This window comes from Paralichthys olivaceus, chromosome 9 (genome assembly GCF_024713975.1).
Source record: "Paralichthys olivaceus isolate ysfri-2021 chromosome 9, ASM2471397v2, whole genome shotgun sequence".
In the NCBI taxonomy this organism is placed as follows: Eukaryota; Metazoa; Chordata; class Actinopteri; order Pleuronectiformes; family Paralichthyidae; genus Paralichthys; species Paralichthys olivaceus.
In genome coordinates this window covers 15116270-15137112 of record NC_091101.1, presented here as the reverse complement: position 1 = coordinate 15137112, position 20843 = coordinate 15116270, and the positions used below count along the sequence as shown (strand labels likewise).

General features: G+C 41.9%; 1 protein-coding gene across 3 annotated transcripts; it reads right to left on the bottom strand.

Moving 5' to 3' along the window:
- Nucleotides 1-164: 164 nt before the first annotated feature.
- LOC109642285 (serine/threonine-protein phosphatase 2A 55 kDa regulatory subunit B gamma isoform) lies at nt 165-19371 on the bottom strand. Of its 3 annotated transcripts, XM_020106995.2 has the most exons (11): nt 19036-19371; nt 18305-18647; nt 15328-15484; nt 9770-9867; nt 9308-9473; nt 8513-8625; nt 7605-7782; nt 6798-6962; nt 6017-6186; nt 2980-3071; nt 165-2156 (listed from the first exon to the last, which is right to left on the bottom strand). In XM_020106995.2, exons 3-11 carry the CDS (start codon nt 15407-15409, stop codon nt 1862-1864), a joined length of 1359 nt encoding a protein of 452 aa, XP_019962554.1. In that variant the 5' UTR covers nt 15410-15484; nt 18305-18647; nt 19036-19371; the 3' UTR covers nt 165-1861. The 3 variants fall into 3 exon arrangements, with proteins under 3 accessions (XP_019962554.1, XP_019962556.1, XP_069387904.1); XM_020106997.2 differs by lacking the exon at nt 15328-15484 and having other exon boundaries at nt 19036-19370; XM_069531803.1 differs by lacking the exons at nt 18305-18647; nt 19036-19371 and adding an exon at nt 15666-16188.
- Between the last annotated feature and the right edge of the window lie 1472 nt (nt 19372-20843).

The following is a 20843-nucleotide window of genomic DNA, read 5'->3' as shown; positions in this document are numbered from 1 at the left end:
AGCCACTAGATGGGGCCTCAGCCCACATGACTTCAATAATATCACATTCTGTAATGAGGACCCCTTAATGTTCATTTAACTTAAAGCCATAAAACAATAATGGTAATATGACCATTAGTAATTAAGTAATTAAACTGCAATAAAGAACCACAGCTGTACGCTCATTGGATGCAATTTTGTTGAAATCTTTAATCAAAAAAAATTATATTAACATTATTTATAACTGTCCATTTGACAATTTTGTCAACAAAAAACCTGAACATAAAAATATGTGAATTGACATTAGTTTGGTCAGGATGTGGAGTAAAACTTACAAGTTTCCAAAAGGAGAATAAATAAAAGAATAAACTGTTCTCTAAAAATAAAAGATTCTGCACATCAGCAAAGAAATCAGTGAGGAAGGCTGAAGAGATTAAAGCATCATCTCTCTGCTGTAGCTTTGGAAACAATCATCGATACAGATGATCGAGTCCGCAGATGTTAAAAAAACTAAACCTCATACATGTCAAAAACAGTTGATATATACACACACCTTTTAGGCCCTTATGATTTTTTTCTTTTAGAGTACGACGTTAATCGAACATTCCTCACTCTTCTCCGCTCTCAGTTTGAGTCGAGTGGAAAATGATTCTCATTCAAAATGCACATGTAAGTGTATGAACCGAACACTGGTAAACATGCGTCAGTGTCTGAAGACACAAATAAAGGTAGGAGAGCTCGGTCATCTATGGTTGCTCGTGCTGCACAGAGCCACGCGGGCCCCTGAAGCCTTTGTACAGCTGGGTCTAAATGGTTAAGAAGGCAGCCAAGTCAGTCAAGTCAGTCAATTAATAAACACCTAGGCTAAAAATCTGTTTGACATGCAGCATCTTTTTTGCTTCATCGTTTAAATATTTTTTTTTAATTTTATGTTTTGATTTGAGCTGTATTTAACGGCAAAATAGCACATAACACAGTCCCAGACCAGAAGCAGAATCCACCATCAGAAAAGTTGGACGACCTGTTTCAGAGGAGGAAACACTGACGACTGAAACACACCGTGTGGAGCAGATATGAGTGTGTGCCCTTACATCAGGCTGCGGTGTGATGATCTGAGAACTTCTGCTTCTCTCTGCAGGACTGTAAAGGTTTTACCTCACTGAACACGGTCCAGTTGAGCTCAGAGGCTTCTGGGTGCACTTGGGTTGAGAGGACGGCCCCAAATTCATCCTTTGCACATCACGTGCATCACTTCAAATTGTCGTCATCGTTAACATCATTTCACGGCTTACACAAACAGAAGTGGGGTCGCTGATCTGAAATCAAACAAAACCGGCAGTTATGTAAATGCCCCATTTTTCATGAGTGCCTCTGGTAGACAACCATGAAGGGTGTTACACAAAACTGTGGGCAAGGGATAAGAATAGGCTTTTCTCAAGCTCACAAATATAGAGAAGAGGAGGAGGAGGAGGAGAAAGAGGAAGGAATAAAGCCTAAAGAAAAAAAGACAAACATGTAAACATCTCTCCAGTCTGGGAGGAGTTATCCCAGCTGAGCTGTAGCAATCAACACACCATCAAGCAAAATCCAGAGGTGAACAATCAACAAATCCACAGTTCAGAAAAAATTTCAATCCATAATCCACTGTGTAATCCAGCCTCTTCCCTTTCTAGCCCTTTCTAGGTCCTTTCAGTTCTGAGAGGGCTGGCAGGAGGTGAACGAGTGTGTCAGAGAAGACATACATGTGTGTGTTTTCTGCTTGTGTGTGTGTGGATATGAGTTAGGCATATTCCCGGGTGCGCATGTTGGTTCATGAGTACATTCTGGCATAGTTGTGTGTTCAGACGTGAGCTCATTCATATCTGCCACTGACATCCCTTCGTTAATGCATCTCAGAGTTGAGTTTGTCCTGGAAGATGTACAGGTTGTTGGTGGCGGCGATGGCGATGATGTTCTCGGTCGGGTGCCAGGCCGTGTGGAGGATCTTCTTGGTGAAGTCCAGGCTGTCCACACTGATGTCGTCCTTCCGCCGCTTTCCCCCAGCGGCGCACACCCTGCGTGGCTTCAGGACGGCTCGGGGTTTGCTGCTCTCTCGCGACGCCTCCAGGGTCACATCGCGTTTGGTGTTACGGTCAAACATGCGGAAGAAGTTGTTGTAGGCTCCGGTCATGATTACACTGGACAGAGGAGGAGGAGAAGGGTGAGGGTCCAGATTCAGATTCATCCTCTAACCTACATGTACATATCCAACATTATATCGTTAACTTCAATCAAGTGTAATCTAGAGTAACTAAGATTTTAAGACATGCACACAGTGTTTCCATACTCAGTATACTCATTATATAATTTTGCTCTCCAATACCATTCACACTGTCGGCACAGCCTTTATGGCAATTTAGGATTCAGTATCTTGCCCAAGGACATTTTGGAATGTAGACTGGAGGAACTGGGGATCAAACCCCCAGTCCTCTTGATAGTGGACAACCCACTCTGACTCCAAAGCCACAGCCGGCAATCCAAATTTAAAATTCAAATGCAAGTTCTTGTCTAAAAAATGCAACAACCTCCACAAGAGTTTAGTAAAGTAGCTCAATTTAGCTTCACCTCAACCTCACGTCAAATTTAAATGCTGCTTAATCATTTAATAATGTAAATATCAAACATGACCATTATAAATAAACTAAATCAATAACTTATACCATTCAAATTTGAGTTTAATTTAGAAAGAACGTCTTTTTAAAATCAGCATCCTCTTGTGTTTACTGTAGATAATCCACGATAAATGCTGCATGTAATAAAGATGGCTGATGGATATTCCTCCTTTCAGTGCATAAAACTGAAACTATAAACAGCAAGATACCATCATATAGAATTAGAAAAGTATGGGTTTTTTTGGAGAATTGGGTGAAGCCATTTAAAAGCATAAAACCTCAACACACAGCAGTCTTCCTCTGCTCTCCTCAGACATTTGCAAAACACAAAAGCAGACAAAGACGGTACCTGTCCGAGCCGTTCCAGGCACACTCAAACTTGTCAAAGATGCAGTCGTTTTCATAAAGGGAACACAACTTGCTGCGGAGGTAATCATGAACCTGGAGGAATAATCACACAAACATGTACACGAAGATATGATTAAACATGAGGTCCAGCACACAGCTTTACTCCCAGGACTCCCAATTCAAACTATAAATAGAAGAGTGAGCAGAAGACACAGACACACACACTCTCATACACACACACAAACAAACACACACACACACACACACACGCACAAATCTCAGCACAAACATAATACATTAAATGTGGGTGAGTTGTAATGGAAACCTCCCTGAAGGCAAAACTAATGAGACACAACACCAGCCCTCAGCAATACAAGAGCCAGGAGTACATTTTAATCTAAACTCCTTTTCCATATCAGTAAATCCATTAACATCCAGCTCTCTATTATCAAACCCACCAAGGGCATGATAACACTCTCTCACACACACACACACGTTCACTGATTCCCTAATAACTCTTTTCTCTCGTGCTTTCCTTCGCCCGGCCTGTGTCAGCACTGAGTCTGCCCGGTGATGCAAAGGTTTGAAATCTACACCTTCCTCCGGCCGCCGTGCTCTGCATTAAGCCTCCCCTGCTTTCACATTCTGCATAAAGTCAGCAGCCAACAGCCGCCTCGCAATCAATAACAGGTCCAGCTGAGGTCGGCTCATGGTTGTAGATCAAACCTGGTGACGTTTTTGTTTTCCCCTGTGGCTCCTTCTGCATGAGGTGAAATGATACACTGTCAGTAGGAGTTGAATATACAGTCTTGATTTTTAATTCTAGTCCACGTAATCTCTGATTCAGAGTACAGTATCTCATCCCTCCTGGATCTGTGCATATTTTCTGTGCTCCAGGAGGAATACGAGTGTAAATTTACCAAAATAAGTCGAGTTATCATTTTTCACCCTATGCTGCTCTCAGTTTACTCCATTCACCCACATACTGCAATCGCTAATATGTCTCACCCTCTAATTTACAACCTCTCCCCTCGTTCTTCTCTCCTCCTCTCTTCACATCATCCTCACACCACCTCCCAAACCCTCACCACTCTTCTCCCTCACTCCCTCCTCTTCCTCCCTCTCCATGCTGCATTGCAGATCTAGGTGTCAGGAGCTGTGTAAGGTATCCCTCCTTCCCGCTCCACTTTATAAGTGGAGACTTGGCGACCTATGAATAGCTCCAGTGCGTCCTAGCCTCCCACTCATGGCTGCCTCGCAGTCCCTCACACGTCAGGCAGACAAACGCCACACGCCCGCGGCAGGAATACTAAATACTTGCAGGAAAAACAGGAGTTGATAAATTCTGCTGCACATGAATGCATTAACACAAGTGGGTGTGGCTTATAACGTAAACACTTATGTGGAGACAATATGTGGAGACAATATGAGTGTGGCTGTTTGAAAGAAGAATAATAAACAGAAAAAGCTATCGGCTTAGTGTTATAAGTTTCAAAGTCCCACTTATTCTCCCCCCAAACACATGGTATAATGATTATTTGCTTTTTGTTTTGGTCTCACGCACCAACATACACACACATGCATCCAGGGATTATAGCCTGAAGTTAAAAACTCAGCAAGGGTGAGGCCTGATGAGAAGAGATGCATCATCTGGCACGTAATCAATCCAATTATCCTTAAAAGGTTTTGGAAAAATCTAATCATCACTAAGTACTGGGACTGTGAGAGTCAGCTTTGTTCCCATGATTCATTTCTATCTCCAATTGTGCAAACTTTTCCAGAATGATGATGACCTCTCTCAGGAACAGTTAGTCACCATGAAGTCTGAATGACACAACTGTGACAAAAACTTATGTTTTGATGAAGTTTGATGAAGAGGTTCTGTTTGCAGAATCTGAGAAGCAACAATTCTGCTGCAAGAATGAAGACTCCACAGAACCTGGATTATGTACAGAATTCTGAGCATGGGTGTGAACAGGGTAAGCAATGCAGCTAGTTGCCTTGGGGCCCAGACCTGAGAGGGAGTCCCACAGAGCAGCTGATTACGTTAGTCCACAGTAAGGACAAATTGGTGGGAGTCCCCTAAAGGTCTCTGTTGCCTTGGGACCCCAAAGTACCTCGAAACTCTTGATTTTAAGATACAGATGTGTGTCAAATTTGAGGAAAAAATGAATGAAGGTGTTCACCCACAAGAAAAGTTTTAATGCTGCTTGACTATTAACGTCTTTGAAACTCTATTTTGCGAATAAATCATCCATCCAGCCATTATCTATACCGCTTATCCTTCGAGGTTTGCGAAGGAAGCTGGATCCAATCTCTCCTGTTAATCACTCCATGCAGAAAACCCCCAGCTGCTCTATGTCTCCAAACAATATTTTCCCAAAGATTTCCCTTTATCTTGGTGTTTAGGTGATGGATAGCGTTGTGTAATGTCAGTCAAAAATCTCTCATAGATGTTCAGTTTGAGATATGGAGACTGCAAAAGGCATAGCACATGACTGACCATCACAATCCTTTTCTGATTTATCAACTCAGTTCGATGGCTCCTTGTGTTTTTTACAGTAACATCTGTATTTTGTCTTGTTTCATTACTAGTTTTTTCACATTTTCTTTTCGTGTTGCCATGACAATATCAGCAGGTTCATGAGGATATAACTCTAGGGTTATACTGGCTGTATATGAAGATATTAAAGTAAACTGATGAGCCAAGCAGCCAATGTATGTGACAGTGATGATGAAGCAAGAATAAAATAGCCAAAAAACAGTAGTAGCTTTGCCACGAGTAGGAGAGAGTATATCAGTATATAGTGAATGGAAATTTTTAGTTTATACTGCACAGCTTAAACTCCAGTTGTGATCTTCAATAATCCTGTCTCTGGGAGCAGGGTGGGTATGTTAATGCTGATTAATTCATTTTTCCCTGAGTAAATTTGATCCTTCCCTGCAATAAATTCATGAGTAGCTGAGCCTCAGAGAAAACATTCAGTGTGTCTCGTTTTGTATTTCACCACAGCCTCATGTGTTTTTTTGTCACACACCTGGTACGTCTCAAGGGGCTTGCTCTCCATGTTGAGGTCCCAGACTTTGGCGGTCAGGTAGTCCCTGGTGAGCAAGTAGCGGCCGCTGTGGCTGAACTTGACGTCAGACACAGAGGAGATGATCTCGGAGAAGAAGGAGCGGGCGCTGGGGTCCTCGGGCTCCTCAAACACTGGAGAGGGTAGGAAAGGGAAAGTGGAGGAGTGTGAGTAGTAAGTCAGATGCTTACTACTCTGTGTTTTTATGGACAGATGTTGCTGTCTGAATGCAACTGTGTCTAAACATCTGTATATTCAAAAGAAAACGTTTCTAAACAACAACACAAAAAGAAGCCTAGTAAATGCAAACATTTCTCATTATAACTTGCAGTCTGCAATGCACTGGTGGCTTGTCAGAGCTGTAAACACACCATGGCGATGTAGAAAACAAACTATCAAAGAAAGTTGGAGGAAGTGTGAATCTGAAATTGGACGGTAGATTTACAGAGCAAAAAATGGTCCTGTAGAAAACAAAGAAGAAGACATACAGTATATTGTGCTCCAACTGATGTTGAGGAAATTTAGCCTGGAAAAAAGTGGTTTAGCCAATATATAGATCCACACAGTAAGATTAAAAACTAAACAAATAGACTGAAACCGAAATCTAGGACAATAATGTAAAAACTCTTTGATTCCTGACTTGAAGACTGAACTCTACAAGTATCAGTCATTTTGAGACCTTCTGAGGACAGTGTGTGTGTGTGTGTGTGTGTGCCTCTCCATTCCAGCTCAGCGGGTTACTCACATTTGGAGTGTTTGTCGCACAGTGCTGCTTCTCTCATGTCACAGAGACGCAGGGTTCCTTTGCTGCTGCTGTAGACAAACAGGTTACAGTGGTGGGGGTGAAACTCAGCAGCTGTTATCACCTCTGTCAGATCCTCCATGTTGGCTGGTTTGATGTCCACAATGTCTGAGAGAAAGCATCATTAAGGAAAACAGAAATTTGGTTCCTCTGGCTCTGCAGTTTTAGCTTTTTGCTTGAACTGATTAACTGTTGAAACTCACACAGGCCTGTTGTCTACATACTAATTAAAAACAAGTGTGTGTAAATGTACACATATCCAACACAATGTAAATGATTTATAGCACAAATAAAGTAAACCTATATAAATATATCTTGAGGTGATTTGGAGGGGGGGGAGCAATTCCATATTCAAATAAATTTGAATATCCTGTCTGGGTCACGGGCTTGTGACTCTACTGTGCCCTACTGAGCTGGATTAGAAGTCAGAAAGGGGCTGAAATATTCATGCAGCTTTTGAATTATTCATTAAGCTGCATTTTGACTCCTCCACAATAATATTCCCCACCCCCAACACTATGCTTTCTTTAAACAACAAAGTGGGATTTGGAGGGGGGGGGGGCAGGAATTGATTGCTCAGTACAGTAATAGCCTCCATGTGTTAATGTTCACATCAATTATCTGTGTCCTCCTGCTTTGAGAAACATATTCCTGCCTTTATAGGTATATTGCATGTGTGGTTGTTGTTCTCCGACTCTTCTCTTCACTTTGCACACACACACGCATGCACAATCACCCATAAGAGGATACTGAAGCTGCGGTCGGTGATGTCCAGATGCCAGAGGTTGATCCTCAGATCATCAGCTGACATGTAGGTCTCATAATCGGAGTTGACGGAGATGGAATTGACGTGGTAGGTGTGGGCGTTTGCAAACACTCGCCGTGGGCTCACCTCCACCATCAGGTCCATCGGCATCAACACCGGTACCTAGAAAGAAAAATAGAAAGGGTTATGAAAGTTTATAAGTCAATCGTTTCATTGTATCAGGAATTTATATTTCAGGAATAACTTCCTTTGACATCAATAATACATTACTATTAGAACCTCAACCTGCTGACTTGATTGTAAAATCAAGAGCCAAACCAGTGCATGAATTAAATCTCATTTTGCTTTAACATACAGATTCTTTGTCAATATATTATTTACTTAAATGTTTCCTTATTTGGATAAAAAAAACAGCACGAGCACCACCACCAAACACATGTCCTCAGACACTTCAACAGAAAAGGACATACAACACAGTGTGTGAGTGCATGCGTGTGCTGATCGCTAAGAACAGAAATACTGACAGTGTGACTCATTTAGATCCCGTACATATGTTGTGTAGCGGTTCTCTACAGCTGGAAACAGAGGATTTCACTGCCCCACACACACTCTCACATACACACATGTACCTTTGTGCCAGTGACCCACTTTTGCACATGCAAACACATCTGTGCCCACTGACCCAGTTATGATGAGCAACCCACTGCAATTATGAATGTTTTAGTGTCTGCATTCAGACATTCAGACAGACAGACGATAGATAGACAGATGGATGGATGGATGGATGGGTGGAGAGATAGATGGATAGAAAGAAAGACAGACAGATAGATAGACAGATAGATAGATAGATAGATAGATAGATAGATAGATAGATAGATAGACAGATAGATACCTGTAGGGAGGTGACGGTGGAGATGTCCTTGATGCGACCCTCCTCATCCTTCAAGTTGTATCCCTCAGGCCGTTTGTCTCTTTCACTCACCTTCCACAACTTAATGGTCTTATCTGGAAAACAAACGAGGCCATTAAGCAATCAGATAAGTTAAAAGGTAATTCACAGGTGAGAGAAAGGTTCTTGTAAATGTGCTTTCAGCTCAGGAAGTTATCTGGAGATGTGATTAAAATATCAGAGTAGACTGAATATAGAATTTTAACTCAAACTGGAAAAGTTAAACCACTCAAGCTTTAAACAAAACCAAAGCAAACTCAGGCTCTTGACTGTAACATAAATGACAGAATGGTAAAATAATACACCACACTGAACTGTAGCTCGGACTCTGAGCCTCAGAATGAGTACAGGAGCGAGGCTTTGTTTTACCAACACTGACAGACACAAGCAGACATCTCAGCAGCAGCACCACCCATCCACTGAAGCAGGTCTTACATATTTGATACCCTCAATAAATAATACAGTACTTAAATAAATCAATAAAAGGAGTCTGAGGGAAAATCTATAGGGATTTTCCAACACAGCCATAAACAGAGAATGTAAACTGATGAATGGACCTTATGTACCGCAGAAATTGTGATCCAACACGAGTTCTCTCTATAGACAGGGGAAAGCCTCCATTCTTACCTAAAATAAAGCTGGTTCATCCTAATTTACAACTGCATCACCAAGCTCTTCACACTGTCGCAAACTTAATCCTCGTTCCTCTATGTGTGTGTGTTTGTGTGGGGTCTTCACCATTGGTGGAGAGTAGGAAGTGTGCAGCGTTCTGCTGAGGCAGCCATCGGATCTTATTGATCTTCTCCTCGATCTCCAGACTCTTAAGGTAGTCGAACTCGGGCTCATGGCTCTGAAAGGTGCTATAGACATTGTACTCTCCTTGGGAGAACAGCTCAGTCTTGCTCTGTGGAAAGAAAAGGAGGGACGAAAGGGGACGTGAAAACATGCGGGAGGAAAAATGTGCTCTTCCTCATATGTACAGTCACCTGCGGCCCGATTCACTCAGTCACCTTCACCTTGATCCGCACAGCTATAATAATACACTCTGACCCAACAGCAGCATCAACTATTTATCAATCAATCTTAAGTGTAGCTGGAGGGGTGACTGTGTAGGTTTATTGCTGTTCTTGCAGCTGAGATGAAAAATGGTGTGTTTGTGTGTATGAGTTTAAGTGTGTAAGCGTCAGTGTGTGCACCTACCTCTGGTTCCCTCTGAAAGATGACCACTCGGCCCCCCTTGTCCCCTGTGGCCAGGAGCTCTCCTGTGTGGTTGAACTCAACAGTGGAGATGATATCAGCTGGCGGGAGAGAGACATAGAGACAAAGATGGAGAGAGAGAGAGCGAGGGAGAGAGGGAGAGAGGGAGAGAGGGAGCGGGAGAGAAAGAGAGTTGCCATTAGCTAATTGACAACAAGTCATCATTCATTTATCTAAACTGTTTATCTGACTGTAAATTAAGACAAGATTCATTGTATTGACATGTAAGTGGATTTAAGATATGCAGATGATGTGTAGGATAAAGCAATATTTGAGGTATTCTGCAACTGGTGAGATATCAGGGGAAATTCCCATTATAGAGCACATATCAGCCTGTCAAAACACGCACGCATGCACACACACACAGCTGTTTAACATCATGCACAGGTGTTATGTGTGCTCCACTACACAATGTGACAGTGACACATACACAATGAAGCACAGGATCACAGAGTCCCATGAGTTCATTGTTTGTGTGGGTTTATGTGTGTATAGTAAGAATTATCAGTGTGATGTCTGAATGCATAGACACGACTCAGTGTGTATTTGCATTAGTGATTTTATATCAATCAAATATTCGTTTTCAGTACATTCATTTGCATTTTCGTGACAATGTCCCCATCACTGGCTCCGTGTCCCAAAAACGCCAACACAGTCTGACTCAGTGACAACTCTGTATATATGATGAGTAAGCACATCATTAACCACTTAGGATTTACTGATTCAGCGCTTTCACTGGTCCACCCTGCATCACACAATATACAGAATCTGAAGTAGAAAGCTCTCGGATATATCTCTATTCATATAGGAGCATGCTAGTTCAACATCTGAAGCTCTAATCTAACATTGTATATAATCTATCCTCCCTTCACTTCAGATTTGTGATGGAGATTGATGATTATTTAGTGACAAAGCTGCTTTGGAGGCAGAAAAATCTCTGTCACAGTAAATATACTGTACCATATTAGCTTTTAGTCTGCTGCTGTGATCATGAATTTTCAAATTTAAAAGCCGTATTAATGTTTCTATTTTGCCATCTCTTTTCTGATTTAGGTCTCCTGATTATTTTTCCCAGCCTCTTCAGTGAACTGAATGTCCAGTTTAGTTGTCAGTTTACAATCTGTGTTTGGACTAATCTCACACAGTTTTCACACTTGAAAATTGTAAAAAAAAAAAAAAAAAAAAGCATGAAAGATACAGTCGCATGTGATGCTGATCACCATGGCGATGATTTCACTGCTGATTGGAATCTTTAAAACAGAACGAAAACATTTAATCCATTTATTGTCTACTTCACATGACACCCATCAGTATAGAAGGTCATATATTGTTCAGTTTTTCAATTGCTGTTGAGTTTGCAAGTTTGCATGTTCATTACTACAAAGTTTTTTAAAGTAACAGCTCTTGAAGTTTTTGGCGTCCTGCTGAAAGATTTCTGTTGCCTTCAGACAAAGCCATGCCAGCAGTTCACCTTCTATTTCTTGTCTGTATGCTTTAAACTAAGCTTACAGATGTGAGAGTGTTATTGTCAAAATATTCCCTTAAAGACTCTTTCCATCACTGCTGAAAACTGCTAGGTTGACTGGTTAGCACAACAGTCAGTTCTTCTTAATATGCTACAGAGACTCTGCTCAGGGGCAGTATGTCAAAAAATTGTTCGAACTGATAGTGTAAGTCTTCAAGCACTGAGAAAATTAAAGTGTGCCACTTTTTGATTGTTTCATGGCTGACTGTTAAATCTATACATTTATACTATACGGAAAAACATAAAACCCATTGTGTTATTTGTCCACGGTAATGAAAAATAAAGCTGCACAATCCATGGGCTGTGCTGCCTCACAGTTTTCAATCAACATAAGCTCAGATCTGCGACCACACAACCAAAAACTCAAAATAATACAAATTTCAGATAGTGTATCCCAACATGTTTTCATTAAAGTTGTCCAGTGAGCTTAGTTTGGATTTTTTTTTTTAAACATGCTCCTCAAAAAGCATCGACTGCAATAAAGACTGAGAGTGTGGAGAGCAAATTTACTGAGAGTCAGAGTGATTCAAAGCTGCAGCCTTGCTTATTTCATGGTGGCCTTGAAAGAGATGTTATAATGAGTGGAGGCAGGGCGTGCTCCTCAACCAACACAGCCTTATTCACACTGTTTCTGACAGACTCCACATTTTACTGGATGCCTCTTTCTCTTTTTTCATTCATTATTTCACTTGATCTCTCAGTTTGCTTCACTACAGTTCCAGTTCTTTCCCCTATTTCAGGCGTTCTCGCTCCATCTCAAATCTAGCTCCCCCCCTTGTGTTCTTTTGTCATCTCATCTATTTCTCCAGTTTCCTTCTTTTTGACCCATTTCAGTCTCTCATTTGGCTCTTGATTCCACATTCAGCTCCCTCTCCTTCTCTCATCCCTCCCCCATGGCACTATTCTGCCTTACAGTGTCTGTAGTGGTGATGATGCTGGTAGTGGTAAAAGAATAGGAATGATGGGAAGGGAGGTGGAGGGAAGAGGCGGTGGGGCGGAGGCGGTTGGAGGGGGTCCTCCGGTGAACAGGGGTTGCCATAGTAACAAGCAGAGCCAACCAGAGGCTGTAGTACTCATAATAGTTAACCGTATATGGCAGTCTTGTGAAGGAGGAAGTGGGATTCATCAATCCAATCTTCACAGGAAGAAGAAGCCATAAAATAATTATGGCGCTGCACTTTTGTCCAGTAACAAATATTCCCAAATTAATGCATGGAGATGCCGCGCATGCTGCTACTGAGGATATGCAGATAATTAATTCATGATGGCACTCATACAAACACACACACCCTACACATGCAATCAATTTACAAACACATACACACACCTGGGAGTTCTTAGTGCATGTGAGGATGGATGCAAACTAGTGTACTTGATACTGTGTGTGAGGGAGAGAGAGAGAGAAAGAGACAGGGCGAGAGAGAGAGAGAGAGCACACTCACAGAGAGCTGTCCCTCTACTCAAATAACACAGAGAAATAGCTAAGCTAAGCAAAACCATAGAGGCAGTACACAAGATAGCTGAATAAAATATGGAGCACACACTCTCCTCTCGAATCCTCAGTGTCTCGGCTTCCCTCCTCTTTATCATTCTATGTCTCTCTCTTTCTCTCGCTCACATACACAGCTCACACCAATATGTCTCTCTCAGTTTCCCTATTAGAGGAGGACAACAGAAAATAAAAACCATGGGAACACACACAACCACTGCAGACACAGGCTGTGGCTCTCCTCCAGGAGTCACCGCTGGTCAGTGTACTGATTTAATGTGTGTATGTGTCAGTGAGCCTTATCGTGTAGATCTGCTACTTTATAGCAAGCTAGCTGTGTGTGTGTCTCCCATAGACGGTCCATTAGCATCAGCAGTTTGTCTGACTCATCACCACATTGCAGGAACTGGGGCAACACATAGTACAGATACACACACACATGCACATACACACTATATATTAACAAACACAATGACACACAAACATGAATGAACCTGGTGACAGTGAGAAGCACAAACAACATGCACAAGTGATAAAAGCACAGGAACTCAAATGAACTGTGAGGTGTTTACACAGAGAGCAGCTCCTCAATGATTATAACACATGTAGAACTGATAAGCAGACTATGGAAAAATAAATCAACAACCACTGTAATAATCAGTTGTTCATTATTTGTTAATATATAACTGATAATATTAGAAATTGAAAATCTTTGAAAAACAAGCCTGTCCGTCAAAAAGTGAAATTTATGACTGAACAGCTGACAGATAGAAATGTCCGATCGGTCAGTTAATTGATTAGCTAAACAAACTAATAAAACATTTCAAGCTGAATATAAGATATTCTTTATTACCAGCTTCTAAACCGTGAGGATCTGCTGTTTTAATATTAATTAGTTAGAAATAGTTTGGGGAAATAATGTTGTAATGCTAAATATTTCCCATGTATCTGTCATTCTATAAAGCAAAAAGTAAGCATTGAAATTGATACAATATTTAGCTGTTAAGCTGATGATGAAAATAAATGAATAATGAACATGAATTATACATATAAGAAATGGAAGAGGTTTATGTGCATATGTGGTATACATAAAGGGAAGGGCTACTACAGGGACAGGGAGGCAGGCGTCCTACAGTCCCAATTATAGATATCTTTGGTCTGGGTAAACATTAACCATTAAAGCTAAGCCAAAAACACACACTCCTTAAAAGTGAAGACAAGCCACCACTCAGCAGGAGATGTGAGTGTGTGTCTTTGTTGGAGAGTGTGTATTTGGGCTGCAGCTCAAGCACCCGCATTTCCTGTGTGCGTGTGCACAAGTGTGTCCTCCAATTACCCTGTAGAGAAATAAATGGGGGGGACAGGAGAGATGAGGGAGCGAAGGAGCTGAGAGGAGAAACTGCCCCGGAGGGACACGACGTTGAATTGATCCCTGTCATGCAGTTTTGGTGTTATTTGGAAAAAAACTGGCGTGTGTCTGTGTTTGTGTTAGAAGTGCACATGTGTGGAGAGGACTGATTTAAGCCCAGCGCAGCAGGGAATCTGCCATTTCTTCAAACACACATTGCTATAATGGAGCAGAGTCTGTGTGAGCCTAATGGTTATAGACACAAACAATTACAAGGACAAACCAAGCCACCAGCTTCAGCACAAGTGAAACCTGCTTGTTATTTGGTTTCAGCTGACTGTAAAATCATCCTCTGACCGACTGAAACGTCTGATTAATTTTCAATACAAATCAATTTGTTTTTCGGACACATTTGTGAGACTGTAACATAAAAAAAGATTAAGAGCTTAGCTGGTTTGCAACCAGTCGAAACTCAGATTAAGTGCAAAAGCCTGAAATAAATGCTTAAATAAATCCATAAATACTGAAACGTAATCCTCAGTAAACTCCAGTCCTTTTTTGCCCTGTTGTTATTATCTTTCCTTCAGCATGCATACAGAGTTGAATTATTAGGCAATTAGTTGACTGGCAGAAAAATTAATCTGCAATGATTTTGATGATCAATTAATTATTTTTTAGCCAAAAATGCAGAAAATGAACTGGTTTACTGGTGAACTGCAGAAAGTGTGTCTATCTCCGTAATGTATCCAAAGGAAGTAGAAGTAAGATAGCTATGCTTTGAAGAAAACGAGGTGTCATCTGGCCAAACTATTAAAAGAGATCAATGACACACTAATACGCAAACACACAGACTCACACACACACATACACATAGTGAGGCAGACAGCGTGAGACAAAAATAAAAAGGAAGGTACAAAAATAGAGACAAACAAAAAGGATGAGACAGACGGATGGAGACAAAGTGATGTTTGAGATATTTATAACAATCAGACTCACGTGAGAATTCACCTGATTCAAACTATTCACTCACACACGATCACATGGCGTACACACAAACTCTCACATCCACACTGGGGTCAGGTGGCGCAACTGTGTGACATAGATATGACCTTCGGGAGAGAAGAGGAGAGAGCACACACCTTCAGTGTAAGAGGCAAACGGCTCAGGCTCCAGGGAAAGGGTAGTGATGTCGGAGCACAGGACCTGGATGGGGCTCAACATCCTGGGGGAGGACTCCAGGGTGGAGAGGGGTGGACAGGATGGGCGGAGCTCTTCAGGCTATAGCCAGGAGACGCCCTGCAAGAGGAGCAAGGATGGAGGGAAAGGGAAGGAGGGAGGAGGGCAACAGGGAGTCAGCAAGGTAAGGAATTAAAAAGGTTTGGCGGGGAGGGGTATAAGGGTGAAGGGTAGGGACTGAGTTACTCCATCACCAAAAAAAAAAAAATCTCCTGGTAGTGTGTTCATGATCATATGGTACCTATGTTAGATGAAATATTCACATGTAGAGTTTGCTGGAGGATGAAGAGAAATTAACAGATATAAATGACTAATGGGACAGACCCTCAGTTTGTCTCTTCCTAATATGAAAATCTGTTCTGGAGGTGAGCATAATTCACTACCAGCGCAGGGATCAGAAGAAAGGTGGATTGCTCTCTCTCACTTTACCCCATGTGACACTGCTATAATGAAGATCAACTATTTTTAAATGTTCAGGTCCTATATGATGTACAGATATTTTCTATTTTAACATTTGAAGTATGATGACCATTGTCATCGAACTTTATCCAGAACATGCAGTTTTGTGATTTTTGTGTCAGTTTGTGTAAGCTACTCTCTAAACTGGATTCTGTCAAAAACTTAGTTGTGTCTTTTAGGTCCTTGACATTAGTTGTTTTATGATTTTCCCTCCATAGGTAGACACTATATTCTATATGGTGCACTAATATACAGGAATTTTTTGTGAGATAATAACTTAAGAATTTGTCATTATTTCCTCATTCACTTAATGCTACTGCAGCTGGAGGTGAGCTGAAGGGAGAGATTGAGAAAGTCAAAGGGAGAGAGTGGAGGGGAGTAAGAGATGGAGGAAAGAAGGGAGAGGAGGGAGGGATGGTGAGGGAGGTTAAGCATCCCTCCCCTGTAAGAGTTAAAGGGCAGGGGGAATCCCCACGGGAAGATCTACAGACACACCGTTATGTATGCGCGCACACACATATACTCACACACAAAACACTTGCTGATACACACACATACATATACATACACAGACCTGAGCAAACAGAAAGACGTGCACTCTGACACACATGAATATGAATGCAACAACACAAGGGGGAAAAAAACCAGAAAGAAAGATGGAGACACAGGAGACAACAAAATACACCAAGCATAAGATGACATGCACTCTGTCTCCACCACCCTCTGCCTTTCTTTTTCACAACCACACACAAACACACACACATACAGAGGCACATTGTGTTTGAGCAGCCTTAAGAGCACTGTTGGATAATAGTTTGGCAGATGCGCCACTTTAACACTAGGCAATGCTGTGAGTTGCATTAGAGAACTGATGGGGGTACAGAGAGGGAGGGAAGTGGGGGGCAGTGGGGGATGGAAATAGGGAGAAGGACGGGGGTGGGGTGATTATGGAGGAAAGGTGGAGGGGGTTGGAGTGGATTTAGAAGAAGAGGCAGGTAATGAATCATTTTGTTAATTTGTGCCTGGATGTTGTCTTTGTTTGTCATTAGTGGAATTCTTATGAGATTGATTTTTAAAGCACAATTTTACACTTATTCTTCTGCTGCTTATCTATTTTTTGGCTCTCCATGTGTTGCTCGTCCCTTTCACACCATTAGTGCTCAGTGGTGTGTCCACCTTGGTTGGAGCTAATCAGCAATTCACCCTGTGTCTGCCTGGGATGTGTGGAATAATTAATACTGCCATTATTGGTGGGTGGAGACGACCTGTCAGTCATATCGGCCAAGCATGAAAAGCAGCATGTTTATCATCATGGGCTGTTGCTATGGCAATAATGGATGGGTCGGCGATGGATGTTACAACAGATTTTCTGCCACTCACTCACAGTCCCTCTCTCAAATGGACAAAGACAAATATTGCTCATGGAAACACCGAGTGTCTATGTATAACACGTACTCATTCATACACCCGCAGAAAAACAGTGAACGGTGGAACAAACAGAAATAGTCTTTAATCCTCTCAGCAATCCACTGTGATGAGTGAACACGCAAGCATTTACACAATCAACAGGCAACACTACAGGTCCTCCCTGACTACAGTAAGTGCCACTGCGTGAGCGAAATTATGTTACGACATGGACACAGGAAGCATAATTCCCTTTCTGCGATGACAGGAGGATCACAAATGAGCACGCAAAACATTTGTGACCCCCCTCAAATGATAATCCGCTGTTCTGGTCAAAGAGGCGTTGGGGACAGACAGTAAGGAAGGAAGGCTGGCAGGGAGGGAAGCTTGTGTGCAGTTGAGAGAGGAGTTAGAGGAGTAACTGAGATTAGCTGAAGGGAGGAGGGGGAGGGTTATCCAGGGTTGTAATCCATCTGTTTTACAAAACAAACCAAAGGAACTCAGTGCACCTGATATCTTCAACAGAGAGGAACACAGAGGGCATGTGTGTGATGAAATGTAGTGAAATGATTATGTGGTGGAAATCTCTGGCTTGTTTTTTCTGGAAATGTCTGCCATTACAGAAAGAGACTCAGAGACACATTTGGAGATCGGCCAGATAAATTCATCCCTGCAGTGCAACAAAATAGCTGTGTTGCATGAGGCAGAGAACTGATTACAAAAGCGCAAACAAACAAACAAAAAACAGGAATGAAAGGTGAAGAGAATTTAATGAGAGGATGGGGAAGAGGAGATGAAAACTTGTCAATGATGTTGCAGAAAGGAGTGTTTTGCTCTCTTGGTCATGTTCGACTCTGTTTGAACATTGAGGAAGCTGTTCTATGCTTGATTTTTCAGACAAGCATACACCCAATTCGTTTCACACACAGAAGTCTGACACACGCATGCTCACATGGGAGCAAACTTAAACACCCAGTGGTACATGCAGACACTCATCTTCCCCTGTCATCCTCTTACCTTCAGTCACATAGTTGTGGTCGGGGAGGAAGCCGCGGTGGTTGAGTGCTGGGGTGGCGTCAGTGTCTTCGCCCATCAGCGGGGCTGGGGGGAGCGCCCGTCTCGGTGGGGCAGCGTGGTGGTGGCAGATCGGTGGTGGAGGGGGTTGTGGGGATGCTAGCCAGCGCAGCGCCCATACTGCTGCCCGCCGACGCCTCCTCAGCACAGGGGCGCAGAGCCAGGCATCCTGTCCTTAAATGAGGATGAGGAGCAGGTTGGGAGGGGGGGTATGGGCCAATCCAGTAGGAGGGATGCAAGTGTGTGTAGGAGTCCACACAGCTGCTTCTAAGAGCCAGATGCAAACCTGCAACAGGGAGGTTAATTTAAAAACAGTTAAAAAAAAAAATAGCAGTAATCTTGATTCTTGCCGGCTAACCGGAGCACACATCACTCGAGAGGGAAGAAAAATCAGGCGCAGTTCATGTCCACCCTGGAGCTGCTGAGTCCAGCTGTGGCAAAAGCAATTATAGTCTCTCACAAGCAGACGCACAACATGGCACTGAACTCTCAGAAAGGACTAAAGTCCCTACTTGTTAACAGATGCTCCAAGAGAAGAGGAGGAGAAGAGATGAAGAGGAGGAGAGTGGGGGGAGGGGAGAGAGGGATGAGCAGAGCCCCTGGTCATCTGCAGTGCTTCTTCTTCTGCAGTGAACCCACACACACATGGATGCAAATATACAATACACACTCACCTACACACTCAGCAGCTTGTTGGTCAGGTGCTCCTCAGAGGCTCCTTCACAAACATCTCTCTCCTCCGCGGCAGATGACTGTCTCTCTGGTTTCTCAGCTGTTCCAGTGTGAGGAGGAAAATCCCGGTGGCCTTGCGTTCTGCTGCAGTCTGCGCTCTGGCGTATGTATGAAAGGCAGAGTGAGAGGTAGAGAGAGGGGGAGGGAGAGTGCAAGAGAGGTAGAGAGAGAGAGAGAGAGAGAGAGAGAGAGAGGATCTGTCCTGCTGCGCTGGTACGTGTGTGATGCATCAGCGCTGGCTCTGCCCACTCGCCGGCGCAGCCAATCAACGCAGAGCTGAGATCTGCCTGACCACTGACTGCAGGTGATTAAATATGATGAAGAAACAGAGAGGGATGGAGGAGTGTGAGTGTCTTATGAGGTTGTGATTAATGGGGGAGAGAGAGGAGGGGAGCAGCACTGTCTCACATGACTGAGTATGAAGCACAGTACAGTGACTACGAGAGGATTCACCTGGAGACATAATTCAATTAACACACACACACACACACACACACACACACACACACACACACACACACACACACTTGAATACACAGAAGAATTTCTGTCTGCAAAGAACTGGATTTAATTTTGGATTTATACTTACAGCAGTATCATATCATGATTATCAGATCCCAATTATCCTTCTATGGATTTCTATTTAATCAATATCGCTCTCTGTTTATTCATTTTCTTGCTGAAATTTAAGGGGAAGGATTAATATTTAATATTCTCAAATTTGTGTGTTAAATATAAAACTAACACCAGCCACCATTGAATTTAGCGTAGCATACTGACTAAAACTAGGGGAAACTGCTGCTGTAGCTTCTAGTCTTTGTGTAGAGCAAGAGGTATTATTATTAATCTTCTCATGTAACTCTTAACAATGAAGTGATATCTTTAAACTATTGTATTAGAAATTTCAAACAAACTACAATTAAAAGCTAATGAAATTTAAATTTTTTGTTTTGCACATGTATGACTTTATTCTAATGCTTTGAATAAAAGAATAGCATATTTCACTGCTTTAAATTCGGAGTAAGCAAGACCATAAAAAAGGGTATTGATTTTATCTGAACTATACCAAGTATAGCCAGAGACACAATCATCAATATTGATAAGGATTCTTTTTTCATAAAAAAGAAGCTAATGTATCGTTACAAATCAAAGAGCAATGTCATGATCTATGAGATGAATGTTAATGGATAACTTCTAATTATATTTAGGTTTAAATCACTATTCTCTGTTAATTGCCTAATTAATCACTTGCATGTTAAAACACAAGACAGATTTAAGTGTCTTTTGTGAATGAAAAAAGTGACAGCTACACTTATTAGGGGAACGCTATAGGTTTTGTTGATTTATTGATTTATCATTCAGTGAAAAAGGATGTCAAAAAATTGTGAAAATGTTAATTATAATTCCACATTGCCCAAGATGTCTGAACGACAATAAAAAAAATGTTCACCATTAACAATTGTAAACTGGAAAACCTTCAGATTTCAGATGTTGCAATCAGTAAAATTCAATAAAACAATAAGGAAAACACTTGCAGGTTAATTCACTGGTATAGAATCAATACTCGCTCACTCACTAATCAAAATGAAACCGAGGAACAGTACACTCACATACACATCTACTTCGCTTAACAGTTTGATTAGTTTAAAGGTGACATTGCATAAATTTGCCATATTGTGATATATATTTAAATATATATCAATATCTAAAAAATACATAAAAAACTTGACCAGTAACGGAAAGAAAAACA

What these genes read in the sequence shown, in the direction of transcription:
- LOC109642285 (XM_020106995.2), bottom strand. Translation starts at nt 15,409, where the DNA reads ATGTTGAGCCCCATCCAGGTCCTGTGCTCCGACATCACTACCCTTTCC. An exon ending in CATCACCGACCGCAGCTTCA is followed by an intron (nt 6,963 to 7,604) that starts GTATCCTCTTAT and finishes GCTTTCTCTCAG; the next exon opens with ACATTGTGGACATCAAACCA. An exon ending in GCCTGGAACGGCTCGGACAG is followed by an intron (nt 2,157 to 2,979) that starts GTACCGTCTTTG and finishes TCCTCTGTCCAG; the next exon opens with TGTAATCATGACCGGAGCCT.